This window comes from Oncorhynchus mykiss, chromosome 1, assembly GCF_057628025.1.
Source record: "Oncorhynchus mykiss isolate SJ-2025 chromosome 1, ASM5762802v1, whole genome shotgun sequence".
NCBI lineage: Eukaryota > Metazoa > Chordata > Actinopteri > Salmoniformes > Salmonidae > Oncorhynchus > Oncorhynchus mykiss.
Genome location: NC_143022.1, coordinates 86665696 through 86685002, shown reverse-complemented (window position 1 = coordinate 86685002; position 19307 = coordinate 86665696). Strand labels below are relative to the sequence as shown.

At 42.1% G+C, this 19307-nt stretch overlaps 1 protein-coding gene across 5 annotated transcripts in view; it reads right to left on the bottom strand.

The window, feature by feature from the left end:
* Positions 1-4020: 4020 nt before the first annotated feature.
* The window catches only part of LOC110530741 (AN1-type zinc finger protein 4), a 38032-nt gene continuing 22745 nt past the window's right edge, over positions 4021-19307 (bottom strand). For all 5 annotated transcript variants that reach the window (XM_090242628.1, XM_090242623.1, XM_090242622.1 and 2 more), the window contains 4 exons: positions 17679-18950; positions 17357-17408; positions 10494-10611; positions 4021-7050 (listed from right to left, as the gene is read on the bottom strand). In XM_090242628.1, the coding sequence (XP_090098754.1) occupies positions 6915-7050; positions 10494-10611; positions 17357-17408; positions 17679-18950 (1578 nt within the window). In that variant the 3' untranslated portion in view covers positions 4021-6914. The remainder of the gene's footprint in view (positions 7051-10493; positions 10612-17356; positions 17409-17678; positions 18951-19307) is intronic.

The following is a 19307-nucleotide window of genomic DNA, read 5'->3' as shown; positions in this document are numbered from 1 at the left end:
GTCCTGTGTGAATTTAAGTATGCTCTCTCTAATTTTATCTTTCTCTCAGAGGACTTGAGCCCTAGGACCATGCCTCAGGACTACCTGGCATGACGCCTACTTGCTGTCCCCAGTCCACCTGGCCGTGCTGCTGCTCCAGTTTCAACTGTTCTGCCTGCGGCTATGGAATCCTGACCTTTTCACCGGACGTACTACCTGTCCCAGACCTGCTGTTTTCAACTCTCTAGAGACAGTAGGAGTGATAGAGATACTCTTAATGATCGGCTATGAAAAGCCAACATTTGAACATCTTGGCCATGTTCTGTTATAATCTCCACTCGGCCCAGCCAGAAGAGGACTGGCCACCCTTCATAGCCTGGTTCCTCTCTAGGTTTCTTCCTAGGTTTTGGCCTTTCTAGGGAGTTTTTCCTAGCCACCGTGCTTCTACACCTGCATTGCTTGCTGTTTGGGGTTTTAGGCTGCGTTTCTGTACAGCACTTTGAGATATCAGCTGATGTACGAAGGGCTATATAAATACATTTGATTTGATAGCTAATCTTGAATTAACATGAAAGTAATCTGTTTTCTACACTGAACAAAAATAAACGCAACATGCAAGATTTTACTGAGTTACAGTTCACAAGGAAATCAGCCAATTAAAATACATTCGTTAGGTCCTAATCTATGGATTTTACATGACTGGGAATACAGATTTGAATCTGATGGCCACAGATATCTTTTTTTTTTCAAGTAGACCAGTCCGTATCTGATGTGACCACCATTTGCCTCATCCTTCGCATAGAGTTGATCAGGCCTGTGGATTCTTGTCCCACTCCTCAATGGCTGTGCGAAGTTGCTGGAAATTAGCGGGAACTGGAACACACTGCCGTAGACAGCAATCCAGAGCATCACAAACATGTTCAATGGGTGACATGTCTGGTGAGTATGCAGGCCACCAATTGTGTACAGATCAGCGACGCAAACTGCTGAGGGCCCAAAAAGGTGACACGCAAAACATGCAAAAAAATCCATGCTAGGGGGAAATGCAGGTTAACTAATTAAACAACAAAGAATATGATCTACATGATCAGTCTCTGTGTGTAAAATAAAGTGGTTAATGTGAACCCAACTTACAGCTAAAAAATGTTAAGCAAGCAATCCAATGTTATTTGTTGTCTAGACTTAACTGCAAATGATACTCAAGTCTTGAGAAAAAAAACAATACACTAATATTTCAGTTAGCCATGACAGCCTTTATAATAGAACACTTGTGACCGCACACATATTTATTGCACTTGGGGAAAAAAACAAAAGTAGAAATAGAATGAAACAAACAGTCATTCTATTTTTGCTCTATTATAGTGTCCACTATAGACGATCATGTTCGCAAGGTACGTGTGCAAAAACAACGTTCACTGAATTAAAAAAAAGTATAATCCCCCTCACACACACACGTGTGTTACTGTCAAGTTCAACACAACAAAAACAATGTCTTTGGGCAACACTGCACATTATTAAAATTGGACACTTTCTGCCGGTGGACATCTGTTCTGCAATGTGCCAGCAAAAGTGAGAAAGAGGGAAAGTGTGTGGTGTTCCTTTCAGCTCTATAGTGGTACCAGCTTAAGCCAGGCCCAGCTCCAGCTACACTTGATCCCTGAATCCACTAAAAAGCAACGCCTCATTTTCACCTAATTCTCGCAGTCTAAAAAATTAACCATGTACCGTAGAGGGAAAACATTAGTTAACAGCTAGTGGTTAGTTCGTTAACATTTGACAAAGATTGCCGGGGTCCGGGAGCAACTTGAGTCGTATACCAGTTAATACTATGGCGAATTGTATCAGATAAATTGGCAAATTATGCTCAACATTTCTCTGGCAATCTAACAGGGAATTCTGCCTGCACCCGCACGCCTGACTAGCATCACCACCCTGGATGGTTTCGACCTTGAATATGTGGACATCTATAAGTACCTAGGTGTCTGGCTAGACTGTAAACTCTCCTTCCAGACTCATATCAAACATCTCCAATCGAAAATCAAATCTAGAGTCGGCTTTCTATTCCGCAACAAAGCCTCCTTCACTCACGCCGCCAAACTTACCCTAGTAAAACTGACTATCCTACCGATCCTCGACTTCGGCGATGTCATCTACAAAATTGCTTCCAACACTCTACTCAGCAAACTGGATGCAGTTTATCACAGTGCCATCCGTTTTGTCACTAAAGCACCTTATACCACCCACCACTGCGACCTGTATGCTCTAGTCGACTGGCCCTCGCTACATATTCGTCGCCAGACCCACTGGCCCCAAGTCATCTACAAGTCCATGCTAGGTAAAGCTCCGCCTTATCTCAGTTCACTGGTCACGATGGTAACACCCATCCGTAGCACGCGCTCCAGCAGGTGTATCTCACTGATCATCCCTAAAGCCAACACCTCATTTGGCCGCCTTTCGTTCCAGTTCTCTGCTGCCTGTGACTGGAACGAATTGCAAAAATCGCTGAAGTTGGAGACTTTTATCTCCCTCACCAACTTCAAACATCTGCTATCTGAGCAGCTAACCGATTGCTGCAGCTGTACATAGTCTATTGGTAAATAGCCCACCCATTTTCACCTACCTCATCCCCATACTGTTTTTCTTTATTTACTTTTCTGCTCTTTTGCACACCAATATCTCTACCTGTACATGACCATCATTTATCACTCGTGTTAATCTGCAAAATTGTAATTATTCACCTACCTTCTCATGCCTTTTGCATACAATGTATATAGACTTTTTTTTCTACTGTGTTATTGACTTGTTAATTGTTTACTCCATGTGTAACTCTGTGTTGTCTGTTCACACTGCTATGCCTTATCTTGGCCAGGTCGCAGTTGCAAATGAGAACTTGTTCTCAACTAGCCTACCTGGTTAAATAAAGGTGAAATAAAAAAATATATATTAAAAAAAAAAACTCAAACTTTCCAGTTTTTTGGTTACAGCTCATGAAGTACACTCCATCACCTTCTCATCCCCGTCTCCGTGGTCAGGCTTCTCACCTAACGTTACCTCTTCGTTATTGTTCAGGGGACACGCTGCCGTAACTGGCAAGCTGACTTTCCAGAACACGCACTGATGCTGTAACTAGTAAATTGGTTGTCTCTTCTTTCTTCAGTCACGTGCAGTGCTGCATTCTGTTGTTTTGTAAATGATTGGCTGAGCCTTGGATACAGCCAGTATTGCTCCAAACGCGCAGCACTCGTTCGCTTACAGCCAGTAGTGATCCAAACCCCTTGTGTTTGTTGTCCATAGCTTTTGCCTGCTCCTACCATAACCCCACCGCCAACATGGGGCGCTCTGTTCACAATGTTGACATCAGCAAACAGCTCGTTCACATGGATTAATCCCAGTTGAAACCAGGATTCATCCGTGAAGAACACCCTTCTCCAGGGTACCAGTTACCATCGAAGGTGAGCAGTTGCCCACTGAAGTCAGTTACGGCACCAAACTGCAGTCAGGTCAAAACCCTGGTGAGGAAGACGAGCATGCAGATGAGCTTCCCTGAAACGATTTCTGACAGTTTGTGCATAAAATCTTTTGGTTGTGCAAACCCACAGTTTCATCAATTGTCTGCGTGGCTGATCTCAGATGATCCTGCAGGTGAAGATGCCGGATGTTGGAAATCCTGGGCTGGCGTGGTCTACGATTGTGAAGCTTGTCGGACATACTGCCAAATTCTCTAAAAACACCATTTGTGGCAGCTTATGGTAGAGAAATTAATTCCTCTGGCAACATTTCTGGTGGACATTCCTGCAGTCAGCATGCCAATTGCAAGTTCCCTCAAAACATGAGACATCTGTGGCATTGTGTGACAAAACTGTACAATTTAGAGTGTCCTTTTATTGTCCCCAGCACAAGGTGCACCTGTGTAATGATCATGCTGTTTAATCAGCTTCTTGATATGCCACACCTGTCAGGTAGATGGATTATCCTTGCAAATGAAAAATGCTCAGTAACAGGGATTTAAACAAATATGTGTGCGCAATGAGAGAAATAATATTTTTGTGCATATGAAAGATTTCTGGGATCTTTTATTTCAGCTCATGAAACATGGGACCAACACTTTACATGTTGCGTTTATATTTTTGTTCAGTGTAGTTTCTCATCAACGGGAAGTGCTATACCCTTTAGTAAAATACGTGTTGTAAAGGTGATGCCAGTATGTATAGTTTCAGTCACAAGTTCACACACCTACTCATTCAAGGGTTTTTCTTAATGTTTTACAATTTTCTACATTGTAGAATAATAGCATCGACATCAAAACTCTGAATCAACACATATGGAATCATGTAGTAACCAAAAAAAAAGTGTTAATAGGGATAGGGGGCAGAATTCGGAAGTTCGGATGACTGACGTGCCCAAAGTAAACTGCCTGTTACTCAGGCCCAGAAGCTAGGATATGCATATAATTGGATAGAAAACTCTGAAGTTTCTAAAACTGTTAAAATAAGGTCAGTGAGTGTAACAGACACCTCGTTATTTGTCTCCGGTATTGAACACACTATTCTCAGTCTTAATTTGTATAGTTTATTTATATATTAGGGTACCTACGGATTGATTAGAAACGTTGTTTGACTTTAGACTAAGTTTATTGGTAACCTTTGGGATTCCTTTGTATGCATTTTGAACAAGTGGAACAGGTGGATTACTCAATCAAACAAGCCAACTAAACTGACTTTTTTGGGATATAAAAGGACTTTATCGAACAAAACGACCATTTGTTGTGTAGCTGGGACACTTGGGATTGCAAACAGAGGAAGATCTTCAAAAGGTAAGTGATTCATTTTAAACGCTATTTCTGACTTTTGTGACGCCTCTGCTGGTTTGGAAAATGTTAATGCTTTTGTATGTGGGGCGATGTCCTCAGATAATCGCATGGTATGCTTTTGCCGTAAAACCTTTTTGAAATCTGACCAAGCGGCTGGATTAACAAGTAGTTTAGCTTTTAAATGATGTATGACACTTGTATTTTCATGAATGTTTAATATTACTATTTTTGTATTTTGAATTTCGCGCTCTGCAATTTCACCGGATGTTGTCGAGGGGGGCACTAGCGGCACGTCAAGCCCAAAGTTAAACAAATCAAAATATATTTTACGTAGCCACACTTTGCCTTGATGACAGCTTTGCACACTTTTGGCATTCTCTCAACCAGCTTCATGAGGTAGTCACCTGGAATGCATTTCAATTAACAGGTGTGCCTTGTTAAAAGTTCATTTGTGGAATTTCTTTCCTTCTTAATGCGTTTGAGACAATCAGTTGTGTTCTGACAAGGTAGGGTTGGTATACAGAAGATAGTATGGACTTTTACCATATTTCAGCTGTTATTGCCATAGTCATATGAAAAGATAAACGACATGGTCAGTCAATCCTGAAAATGTCAAGAACTTTAAGTTTCTTCAAGTGCAGTCGCAAAAACCATCAAGCGCTATGATGAAACTGGCTCTCGAGGATTGCCACAGGAATGGAAGACCCAGAGTTACCTCTGCTGCAGAGGATAAGTTCATTATTAGCGTTACCAGTCTCAGAAATTACAGCCCAAATAAATGCTTCAGAGTTGAAGTAACAGACACATCTCAACATCAACTGTTCAGAGGAGGCTGCGTGAATCGGGCCTTCATGGTCAAATCGCTGCCAATAAAACACTACTAAAAGGAGACAAATAAAAACAAGACTGGCTTGGGCCAAGAAACACGAGCAATGGACATTTGACCGGTGGAAATCTGTCCATTGAGTCCAAATTGTAGATTTTGGTTCCAACCGGTGTCTTTGTGAGACGCAGAGTAGGTGAACGGATGCATGTGTGGTTCCCTCCATGAAGCATGGAGGAGTTGTTGTAGTGGTGCATTGCTGGAGACCGTGTCAGTGATTTATTGACAATTCAAGGCATACTTAACCAACATGGCAACCACAGCATTCTGTGGCCTCCGCATTCACTGAACCACAACCCAATTGAGATGATTTGGGATGAGTTGGACTGCAGAGTGAAGGAAAAGCAGTCAACAAATGCTCAGCATATGTGGGAACTCCTTCAAGGATGTTGGAAAAGCAATCCAGGTGTAGCTGGTTGAGAGAATGCAAAGCTACCATCAAGGGAAAGGGGAAAATCTAAAATATTGTTTGATTTGTTTAACACTTTTTTGGTTACTACATGATTCCATATGTGATACTTCATAGTTTTGATGTCTTCACTATTATTCTACAATGTAGAAAAATAGTAAAAATAAAGAAAAACCCTTGAATGAGTAGGTGTGTCCAACCTTTTGACTGGTACTGTATGTGCCCATAGAAGCAGGGGAAAAGAGAGATGGGTACTGGATATAAAAACATTATGAAGACAACAAAAACACTTCATTACAAAAAGAAAAACAGCAGCCTTCCCTCGAAGAAATGTCAAAGTCTAATATTGGTATATAAATATGATCATTCTAAAGTGCATCTCTCAAAGACTGATCTGCAGTCCTATGTTTAGAAACAATCTGATAAAGCAAAAAATATAAAGATATAACATTATACGCTTGGAGTCATGCACTTCTGTTAAAACATGAAATAGACAGACATTCTGCTTTAAAAACTACAAAATGTACATGCAATACTTTCCTGCTATGGAAAACAATCAAGGTTACTGTATGAGGAAAAGCGGATGAACAGTTCGTTCACATTGTCCAGAGCGAAGGAAACAGCTAGCTACTAAAGTTAATTTGCTAATATTCTGTGTTCTCCGTTTTGTTCACACTTGGCGTTTGAAGTCGTTAAGTCAATTTAAAAGCACACAGTGGTGATCATGTTCCTTCTTTCTTTTTAAATCATTCAGGTACAGCTGTTATTTTCTCTCTCTTCATCCCAAAGAGGAAAGAGGAGTGCAGGGATAGAGGGGGGACATGGGGAGGGGTTCAGATCTTGGGCAGCTTGGGAGCATTGACGATGGGGTTGGTTTCCTGGAGGAAGCGGCGTCCGGCGCTCTTGTAGTTGTACGTGCAGTCGTGGGTCTCTGCATAGCGGTGGGTGGCGCAGAAGTTGTTACCACACCTGAGAAAAATAACACAACAGCCCTATTCAGACAGTATGGCTGTGACTGTTCCATTTTAAACCTCCCAAAGTTGGAGGGGATTTGAAAGTGTGATGATATAATAACAGATTTCTACTGAACAATAGTAATAAGTAGAACACCAATTGGTAACACTTTACTGAAAGCCTGCAGCTACAGTGCATTTGGAAAGTATTCAGACCCCTTGATTTTGTCCACATTTTCTAATGTCACAGCCTTATTGTAAAATTGATTAAAATTGTTTTCCCCCTCAATCTACACACAACACCCCATAATAACAAAACATTGCAAAGGGTCTGAATACTTTACGAATGCACTGTATATCTAGCTTTATTCAGACCTCTATCCCTTCTCCATCCCAGAGGAACTGAAATAGAGACAACAAAAAAAGTGTGTGTGTGATGGTTTGTGCTAGGCAGCTAGGGCTAAGGAGTCATCCAAGGGCACAGTATTGAAAGTTGTTGCATCATCATTTCCAGTATTCCCCTTGACTGCTCTATAGTCCTCTCCTCATCTCCTTTCCTTCATCCTAACTCATAACACCATGGGTGCACCATCTCCTTTCCTTCATCCTAACACCATGGGTGCACCATCTCCTTTCCTTCATCTGAACTCATAACACCATGGGATGGTGCATCTCATTGGTCTAAACTGGATTCCCCCCCTCAAGTTTAAAGTTTTAATGTCACATGCACAGTGAAATGCCTTTCTTGCAAGAACTAAACCCAACAATGCAGTAATCAATATCAATGTAGTACTAAAAATAACATAAGGTAGAACGAAAACACAAAGAAAAATAAGAACTAGAGAAAGTAAGCATACTATATACAGGGACCCCTTTCCTTGGTCTTAACACCTGTAGAAAAAAAATTGGGCACCCTCCACATTTATTTAACTATGACCAACTATATTTTCAGATCCGTTTTTCAGATGAAACTACAGACTAGGGGCGTGTTACAACGCAACTGTCCTACTTTCAACCACACACACCAAGTGTAACACTATCACAGTTAGCGCTGTGTGATCGAGTCCAAGTACAATTAGAATATTTTGCACACAGCGTGACTCAAACATCAGATGGTTAATTAAGCGTTATGACCAGGAGTTTACACAGCTCCAGTTACTCTGTTGCGTCACCACCACACACTGTGTTCTCTATGCAAGGACAAGGAGCGGGGAGAGGAAGGGAGGAGGAAAAGGAGGAGGGGAGATGGGGAAGAGGGGAGAGATAATGGAGTTGTGGTGGTGGAGACTTAAGCCAGCATGTGATGTGATATCATGTTGATGACACAAACTCTTAGGGGCGGCAGGGTAGCCTAGTGGTTAGAGCGTTGGACTAGTAACCGGAAGGTTGCGAGTTCAAACCCCCGAGCTGACAAGGTACAAGGTGTCGTTCTGCCCCTGAACAGGCAGTTAACCCACTGTTCCCAGGCCGTCATTGAAAATAAGAATTTGTTCTTAACTGACTTGCCTGGTTAAATAAAGGTAAAATAAAAAAAAATAAAAAAATAAAATAGACATGAACAATCCCCCTTCCCCAAAACATGTGTAAATATTGGACTATATAATTGTGCCTTCCTGTATTATATTTATGCTAAAACGTTTATTTTATTCCACTGAGCCATTATCTTTATGTTCATATTATTATCGCATTGTCGAGAAGGAACCTGCAACTAAGCATTTTGTTGGACGGTATATACCATGTGTATCCTGTACATGCTAGGAATGTGCACGGCTACATTTGTTCAAAAAGACGTTAGTATTCAAATGCCTCTAACACTGAAAAGGCTTTCACTAAATTCAAATATCCATGTGACATACAAGGATATACCATGACATTTCAAATAATGCATTTAATAAAACAAACATTAACATTTTTATGACGTGCATGGTGTGCCCTATAAAAAAAAAGACGGGTAGCCAACTGGTAGCCTTCACAGTGTGTAGCTTGTTGTTAATGTTGGCCAATCAAAGTGTCAAAGAGGCTCAATGTGTAGCAAGTGGAGAAGGATGTTCACTAATGCAATATGGAATACATTTTTGGAATAAAAAGTTTGCAATTTGAAGGAGTAGGAGACAATGAGCAACCAGCAGGTAGGCTGTTTTATATGAATGGGGTTGAGAGAAAGCACAGGATGTGCGCCTCAATTAGCCTGGCTAGCTTGGCTGGCTAGCTAGCTATAGCTTCTCTAGGTTACAAGACATGCACTATTATATGGGATGATAAATAACATTGTGGCTGCTACTAGTCAGCAAGTCTTGGCTGTAGCCAAATTGCGATGGCGTCTCTCGCCATGTCTGCGCGCTACACACACACCTCCCAAATATAACATCCGGAGCCAGCTGCAGCAATAGCGCACCATCCTCTCTCCCTCATGCAGCAATTCTCAGGTTAAAAAGTACTTTAAAAACAAATAAACCTGTTTTGAATATCCGAATATCTGATGAATGATACTATACAATGTGAAATTTCAAACTAATAAAACGTCAAACTTTAATTCCTGGCATAACTAGTAGTAGGACAGATACACACACACACACACACACACACACACACACACACACACACACAATTGTTTTATGAAGTGGTTTGTGTGAGAAGTACAGGCAGGATGTGTGATAACCCATGTGGCGTTTCACCTCAAGTTACCCTACAGGTACATTATATTCACTGTGTTAATGCAAGTTTTTTGGGACATGCTTACTAAATACAGATACTATATTATTGCTAATAGCATAGCTAATAATATGGACCATGCATTGGCTATATGCATGGTCCAATATGTTAAAGTTGCACTATGAAGAAATCGCTCTGCCATTTCCTGGTTGCTAAAACTATAATAGTTTGCCTAATTTCAGTTTATGTGACAAAATAAGCGTGTAGAGAATCATTGTACCATCATTATGTACCATCATTAACAAACAGTTGTTTCATTGTACCATCATTAACAAACAGTTGTTTCAGCTTGTTTGTCAAAACTGAATGTAAAAGATGCAAAAACAACAAAAACGTACCAGGAAGCATAGAAATAGCAACATAGAACATATCTACCGCTTCGTAGACTTGCTTAAAAGTAGAATGATAGATCTATAACTAACTTTTTATGTGAATTTGATCGGGTCGCCCAACAAGTTATATATTGACACTAAAATCATTTATTGGGCTAATTTCTAGACGTGGAAATCATATTTTAGATGGTGTCAGCATAATTTCATTTTTATTCATTTGGGAGTATAACATCCTTTTAAAAGTCACCAGAACTGAGCTTCTCAATCCTAGTAAATACGACTAATGAAACTAACTTCTGGCATCCATAGGAGTAGGACAGACACACACAAAACAGACTTGATTGAAATACAATGATTAATGAGGGAGAGAGAGGCAGGTAGGGGGGGAGAATGATAGAAGAATTGAGAGGTGAACCTGCACTCGTAGCTGGTGGCCAGACCAGTCTTCTTGCCACAGAGGAAGCAGTGTTTAGATTTCTTCTTCTTCTTTGCCAGTGGAACCTTGACTGAAGGCAGGTGATATGCAGGGGGGCCTGGAGGGAGGAGACCAGAATAAGAAGATAGAAAGAACATAACTGAGTAATCAAAATAAAGTCACTGCGGTGATATTAACATCAAATATGTCACTCTTAAATTATGTTTAGTTTCCTAACTATTACCAAGGTAACACAAAAGAAGAGGCTCTCTCAACTGAATGTCCTCCCTTGGGTCCAGTGAGGGAATTGTGATCACAATCTTACACTCCTCGCAGCAGATAGAAATGATTCCCATGTTAATTAAGTTTACGAGGGCCTCCCGCGTGGAGCAGGCACAGCATCTAAGGCACTGCATCGTGTCAAGAAGCAGTGCAGCTCGGTTGGGATTCAGAGGACGCACGGCTCTCGACCTTCGCCTCTCCCGAGAACGTACAGGAGTTGCAGCAATGAGACAAGACTAACTACCAATTGGATACCACTAAATTAGGACGAAAAAGGGGTAATATATATATATATATATATACACACACACACACACACACACAGTTGAAGTAATAAGTTGCCAAATACATTTAAACTCAGGATTTCCACAATTCCTGACACTTAATCCTAGTTAAAAATTCCCAGTTTTGGGTCACCAATTAATTTTAATGTGAAATGTCAAAATAATAGGAGAGAGAATGATTTAGTTCAGTTTTTACTTCTTTCATCACATTCACAGTGGGTCAGAAGTTCACATACACTCAATTAGTATATAGCAGCATTGCCTTTAAATTGTTTAAATTGGGTCAACCATTTTGGGTAGCCTTCCACAAGCGTCCCACAATAAGTTGGGTGAAATTTTGGCCCATTCCTCCTGACAGAGCTGGTGTATCTGAGTCAGGTTTGTAGGCCACTCCAATACCTTGACTTTGTTGTCCTAAGCCATTTTGCCACAACTTTGGACGTATGCTTGGGGTCGTTGTCCATTTGGAAGACCCATTTGCGACCAAGCTTTAACTTCCTGACTGATGTCTTGAGATGTTGCTTCAATATATCCACCTAATTTCCTCCCTCATGATGCCATCTATTTTGTGAAGTGCACCAGTCCCTCCTGCAGCAAAGCACCCCCACAACATGGTGCTGCCACCCCCATGCTTCACGGTTGGGATGGTGTTCTTCAGCTTGCAAGCATCCCCCTTTTTCCTCCAGACATAACAATGGTCATTATGGCCAAACAGTTCTATTTTTGTTTCATCAGACCAGAGGGAAAAAATAAAATCTTCGTCCCCATGTACAGTTGCAAACTGTAGTCTGGCTTTTTTAAGGTGGATTTGGAGCTGTGGCTTCTTCCTTGCTGAGCGGCCTTTCAGGTTATGTCGATATAGGACTCATTTTACTGTGAATATAGATTATTTTGTACCCGTTTCCTCCAGCATCTTCACAGGGTCCTTTGCTGCTGTTTGTGGTGGTTGAAAAACGAGTTTTAATGATTCCAACCTAAGTGTATGTAAACTTCCGACCTCAACTGTACACAAACAACTGTGCGGTTAAAATAGGCAAAGAACAAACACATACATTTCTTTCCACAGGGCCGTGGGGTGAGACAGAGATACAGCTTAAACCCTACCCTCTTCAAAATATATATCAACGAATTGGAGAGGGCACGAGAAAAGTCTGCAGCACCCGGCCTCACCCTACTAGAATCTGAAGTCAAATGTCCATTGTTTGCTGATGATCTGGTGCTTGTGTCACCAACCAAGGAGGGCCTACAGCAGCACCTAGATCTTCTGCACAGATTCTGTCAGACCTGGGCCCTGACAGTAAATGTCAGTAAGACCAAAATAATGGTGTTCCAAAAAAGGTCCAGTTGCCAGGACCACAAATACAAATTCCATCTAGACACCATTGCCCTAGAGCACACAAACTATACATACCTTGGCCTAAACATCAGCGCCACAAGTAACTTCCACAAAGATGTGAACGATCTGAGAGACAAGGCAAGAAGGACATTCTATGCCATCAAAAGGAACATAAATTTGACATACCAATTAGGATCTGGCTAAAAATACTTGAAACAGTTATAGAACCCATTGCCCTTTAGGGTTGTGAGGTCTGGGGTCAGGTCACCAACCAAGACTTCACACAATGGGACAAACACCAAATTGAGACTCTGCATGCAGAATTCAGCAAAAATATCAGTGAACAACTTATCAAAATCCAGAAAAGATACGTTAAATTCTATAACCACCTAAAAGGAAGCGATTCCCAAACCTTCCATAACAAAGCCATCACCTACAGAGAGATGAACCTGGAGAAGAGTCCCCTAAGCAAGCTGGTCCTGGGGCTCTGTTCACAAACACAACCCACAGAGCCCCAGGACAGCAACACAATTAGACCCAACCAAATCCTGAGAAAACCAACAAATTATTACTTGACACATTGGAAAGTTTTGACAAAAAATCTGAGCAAACTAGAATGCTATTTGGCCCTAAACAGAGAGTACACAGTGGCAGAATACCGGACCACTGTGAAACTTAAGGAAAGCTTTGACTATGTACAGACTCAGTGAGCATAGCCTTGCTATTGAGAAAGGCCGACGTAGGCAGACATAGCTCTCAAGAGAAGACGGGCTATGTGCACACTGCCCACAAAATGGAGGTGGAAACTGAGCTGCACTTCCTAACCTCCTGCCCAATGTATGACCATATTAGAGACACATATTTCCCTCAGATTACATAGATCCACAAAGAACTCGAAAATAAACCTGATTTTGATAAACTCCCATATCTACTGTGTGAAATTCCACAGTGTGCCATCACAACAGCAAGACTGGTGACCTGTTGCCACAAGAAAAGGGCAACCAGTGAAGAACAAACACCATTGTAAATACAACCCATATTCATGTTTATTTATTTTCCCTTGTGTACCCTTAACCATTTGTACATTGTTACAACACTGTATATATACATAATATCACATTTGTAATGTCTTTATTGTTTTGAACGTTCTGTATGTGTAATGTTTACTGTTAATTTTTATTGATTATTTCACTTTTTTATATTATCTACCTCACTTGCATTGGCAATTTTAACACGTTTCCCATGCCTTATATATGAGACAGAGAGAGAGACAGACAGAGAGAGACAGACAGACAGAGAGAGACAGAGAGAGAGAGAGCGAGAGACAGAGAGTGCCAGAGAAAGTGAGAGCGCAAGACCAGGAGAGAGCAAGAATGAGAGAGAGACAGAAAAAGACAAACCGAGATATAGGGGTGAAGCCCAGGCGTAACAGGGCCGATATAAACAGAGGTTAGTGTGACACAGCAGACAGGAGAATCTCCCAACCAGGTAGGCAATGGGCCATGAGATTGGATGTTATGTCCTCCTCACTAATCTGCTCTGATATACTATTACAGTGTGTACTACACTGTTTCTGCTGCAGTCAGTTAGCTGTGGCGCTGTGCCACAGCAAAATCACTGCTGCCACGCTCCCCCAAAAAATGGAATATGAAAAAAAGATTTGTTGAGGCGCACTTTGAGGATGCTAGAACAGTCCACATTTACTTTCCCTCTGCAAACACCACAAGTAATGACTAGATAAATCATTCTACTACGGAGTTGTCTGGTGTATCTATTGTCTGGTTTATCTATTTAGTTCAACCACAATATTTGTTGTATTATTTGTTATTTCTTTTCAGGTGGATTAAACTGAAATTGCAAACAACTTTCAAAATAACTACACTTTGGAGATTATTTCGTTTTCAAATACCTGAAAGTGAACAGTTGTAATCTGACTAAAGGGACAAAGGCCATTCTTGAACATGGGGTTTCACCTCAAGTTACTCTACAGGTACATTATATTCACTGTGTTAATGCAACAAAAAAATTGGGACATGCTTACTAAATACAGATACTATAGGCAACCCCATGCGTCAGACTATTTATTTATAGCCACCATGCTGCAAGCATTTCACTACACCCACAATAACATCTGCTTAAATATGTGTATGCAGCCAATAAAATGTGATTGCATCAGTTGGGCTACATGTGATAATGCTTATTGCTAATAGCATACCTAATAATATGGAACATGTATTGGCTATATGCATGGTCCAATATGTTAAAATTGCACTAAGAAGAAGAAATCGCTCTGCAACCATTTAGAAACCATTTCCTGGTTGCTAAAACTATAATAGTTTATGTGACAAAATAAGCATGTAGAGAATCATTGTACCATCATTAACAAACAGTTGTTTCATTGTACCATCATTAACAAACAGTTGTTTCAGCTGGTTTGTCAAAACCGAAAGTAAAAGATGCAAAAACAAAACTTAACAGGAAGCATAGAAATAGCAACATACCGCTTAGTAGACTTGCTTAAAAGTAGAAAGATAGATCTATAACTCACATTTTTATGTGAATTTGGTCGGGTCGCCCAATAACTTACACATTGCTACTTTAACAATTTATTGGGATAATTTCTAGAGGTGGAAATTATATTTTAGATGGTGTCAGCATCCTTTTAAAATTCACCAGAACTGAGCTTCTCAGTCCTACATAAAAATTACTCTGGGGAGACCCCAGACCCCCAAAACAAGGGGAGAGGGACCCCTCCTTGGACCGCACCTAGATGACCTTTTCCCCCACTGCTACAAATGTTTCAAGAGGAAACACTGGTGCGTTCCCAAAGGCCAGCCACACTAAGACGAGCTATTTGAAGAGAATCAGTTTGAGCAAATTGAGAAATAGAATCGCTCATCTTGATTACATAATGAGTTGTTATTTCGGATGCAAGGTCATTTGCAGATCAGTGATCTGTGCAGGCCGACTGCAATGTAGCCGATCTCAAAGATGTACTGCAAGCCTGTCCTTGGCTCATTGCATGGTGTGTATAGGACATTGTGTGTGCACAAACGTGTGTGAATAGAAACTCAATAAAAACTAGTTTTTCCCATGGTGCCCCAGGTTTATGAGTTAATAATTGCTTGATTCAGTTAATCGCGTAATTAGAAACATTCGATGAGCAACAGTCGTCACATTAACTAACACAACGTGACGACAGTATATTGTCCCATAATGGGCTATTATAATACTGTACATGGTGTCCAGGTCAGGATAACTAAAACATTTCTTTATTAAAGTCTATTAGAAAGAATGTTGGTATTTGTTGATTTTGATCCAAAGCCATGAATGAGTGAGTCACTCAGCTTTATGTAGATGCCGCTGACTGTGCCATCAACTTGATAATATGTAACGATAATTGAGGTTATTATTATTATTATTTTTTAAAGTGATCGAAACATTGGGCCAATTGTGCACCGCCCTATGGGACTCCCAATCACAGTTGGATGTGATACAAAATTATAATAATTTTTGTTGTATTATATGTTTTGTCTTTAATGGTGGATTAAAGTGAAATTGCAACCAATCACGGCCGGTTGGGATACAGCCAATTTAACTAAGAAATACATTTAACGATAGAATTCTCCCCCTACCCTACTTCTAGGCAAGTATTGTCCAGCTACCTGCTAATAGCCATAAATGTGCTGTACAACGTGACCGTGTGTTTAAAAGAGTATTTTCCAGTAAGCAACAATTTATTTACCTTCATTCGGCAACTTTGATCCAATATTTCTGTAATTCAGTGATATTTATTCCCATAGTAATTCATTATGGATCCATAACTAAATGAACGTCGGCATTTTGGGAAAGTATTTTTATCATCATTTTATTAACGAAAACATAAAGATACCATTATTAGTTACATTGTTTTAGTTTGAACGTGCAGACTGGCACTAGGAACAGCGAAAACGTTTCCCAAGTTTGCGCCATTATTAGTGCAATGCCCCTTAAAGTGTTGCTCTGTGCTACCGAGTGTGGCGGGGTGGGGGTCCACCGCCTCCCCCTTCCTCTCTTCCCCATGGGATAGGTCAGTCTTCTGTGCGCGGCTCTGCGGCCTATCCCGTGCCCCGTGCCTTGAACCTCGTGCGCTTTCAGTGGATACAGCTGGAGAACTGCAAGGCAATCCCACTGTGAGCCACTCGGGAGCCAGGACCAATACATATTGTCCTGCTAATAACAGGGTTAATAATATATCTGAGAATATCCAAGGAGCTTTATATAATTCTAAATTATTAATAAATCACTTTGTTTACTTTGGAGAGGATTTCGTTTTCAAATAACGTAAAATGAGTGACAAAAAGGCCGTTCTTGAACGTGGAGTGAGACATTGTTAATAATTTGTAAATACAGCCTGTTTGTTATTTAGAATGATTTCTGTTTGGAGAGGGAGAGAAACTAAAAACCTACAGTCATCTCATGGGTCTTCCAGTCGAGGCCACCACTCAGGCGCTGTACAACGTGACCAGTGGCCTACAGTACTACAGTAAGAGAAGAATAATCCTAACAAAATAAAATAAAAACCTTAGCGTCACAACAGTTTTAGTAAGTAATACTGAAGTCATGCACAATTATCAGTTTATATTTAGGTTTATGTTGCCCATTCATTGTCAGTTAGAGACACAGTAGGAACCAAAAGCATAATCAGTGCTCTAACTCCCCCTTGCGCTGGTCTGGAGCAATGAAGTACTGACACAGGGTACCGTCCTAACCCACAAATGACCTCTAAGTACCACAGCATAATCACACAACTTTTAGTGGAGCAACCACTGTAGCTCTCTAGGAACAGGGTTGGAGAGGCCTACCCTTGTATAATGCACTACTTCTAATTGGGGCCTCATTTGAAAATGGCATGCTATTCTCTAGTGCAGTACTTGGGACTCCTTTTGAGCAGACCTGGATTCCTGGGTTTTACCACTCACCTGGTCTCCTTATTGAACTGGAGCCTCCAGCTGATCCCAGGCTGTTGGGTGCCTGGAACAATGAGAGGTTTCAGACCAAGTCAATACAAGGATATTGACAACGCCTGGGTATCAGTCTGATTAGCCATCATTCCACTCCTTATCATGCTAAACATTGTTTACGCACAAACTATATAGTGAACAAGAGTACTGTACCTCACAATACAACACACTATCATTGTGCTGCTTTGATTTAGGCAGTTCATCAAGTCCTTATTTGTGGATAGTAACCATTTTCCTGCCTAGCTGGGTTGTATATCAATAGTCTGTTCTCATGACTCACCATGTAAGAGGCGTTCGCTCTGTGTAGTGGGGACATCCGTCGGATCAGGTCCTCCTGGAGCAGCTGGATGTTGGCTTGTAGGGAGGGGGCCGTAGAGCCTAGCATGCCCAGCCTGGAGGCCCCAACAGCGGGCAGCTCCAACCCAAATCCCAGGCTCTGTCCCAGGCCTCCCCTGCTGCTGCTGACTGGGGTCCTGGAGGAAGAGGACAGGGAGGCCAGGAGCTCTGTGTTGCTGAGGGACCCGAGAGGGTACTTACAGGCCTGGTTGGCCAGCTTGGTGATGTCCCGTGCCTCACTTTTACTCATCTCCGGCCACTTGCCTGGGGAGTCCATCTTGATGCCTCGCAGATGAGAGCCATGTGGAAGAGAGGAGGGGAGAGGTGGAGCAGGGGAGAAGAGAGTGGTGGGGCGGGAGGAGGGGGGATTGGATTGTAGGGTTGGCGTTACTGAGCCTGTGAATTCAAAGGGTTGTGGTAGTTTCCATCTACTAGAGGGGGAAGATGAAGAGGGGGAAGGAGAGTCGGGTAAATGATCAAGGGTGTTGCCTAGTAACTGTGTCCTCTGACCTTTGCAGGCTAACCTATCAGAACCACCCATAGCCCAGTTGTTTAAAGAGTTCATCCCCTCAGCTTGGGAGAGGAGAGAGGGGGTGGAGGAGAGCTCTGCTCCAAACCCCAGGGCTCCTACCCCATCCAACCCACCCAAACCCTCCTCTGGCTGGGTAGAGATGTCCAGGATGAGGGGGTCTGTGAGCAGGTTTCCGTACAGAGCTCCAGGCGGTGTGGGCTCCAGCAGGCTTGCAACCTCCTCCAGCAACTCCAGCCCCAGTGCCTCTCCTCTGGAGTCAGGCAGCTCCACTGTCCCCTCAGCCTGCCCCCTGCTGGGGAGTGCAGGGAGCTGCGGATACACACAGTCCCTCATGAGCCTGGTGCTGCCGATGTCCAACCGGGACACTTTAGGAGGGGGCCGGATCGACTTGGGGCTGGTCTCCCATGGCTCCTCTTCCTGAAGCATGTAACAGGACGAGGAAGAGAAATAGGGCGGTGCCTGGCCGCTGATTGACAGGTGGGTGGCGGAGGTAGTAGCAACGGGAGTAGAGGGAGTTGCGGATCCCTGGTCCCTGATTGGAGGTAAGTGTGAGGTGGAGTGGTGGGATTGGTTGATGTGGGGCAGGACACGGAAGAGGCGGTGGTGTCTGGGGAGCCCCAGAAAGTTGCTGCAGGGCTGGGCACTGACAGGTGACAGAGGTTTCAACTTGGCAGACCTCTTAGGCTGGGGGAAGACAGAGAAAGTCATACAGCGCGTTTGAAGGGATCAGTTCGAGCAAGGGGAGGCAGAGAATTACTCATTTTGACAACAAAATGAGTAATTATTTGAGATGCAAGTTGATTTGTAAATCACTGAGTCGTCACCTGGACTTGCATTTTGAAGGTTTAGGTTGCCGTTAAGCACTTTGCCAATAAAATTGTTTGGATAATAAAGACGTCCATTCTCTTCTATCCTAACCATGTGTCATGACGTTGGTCTGGGGGGTAGGTTTATGACAGTCATAAATACCTCTTACACCCCCCCCCCCCCTTTTTCCTCTCTCTACCCCACTGATGTGACATTTGAAAACCCCTTGGTTAA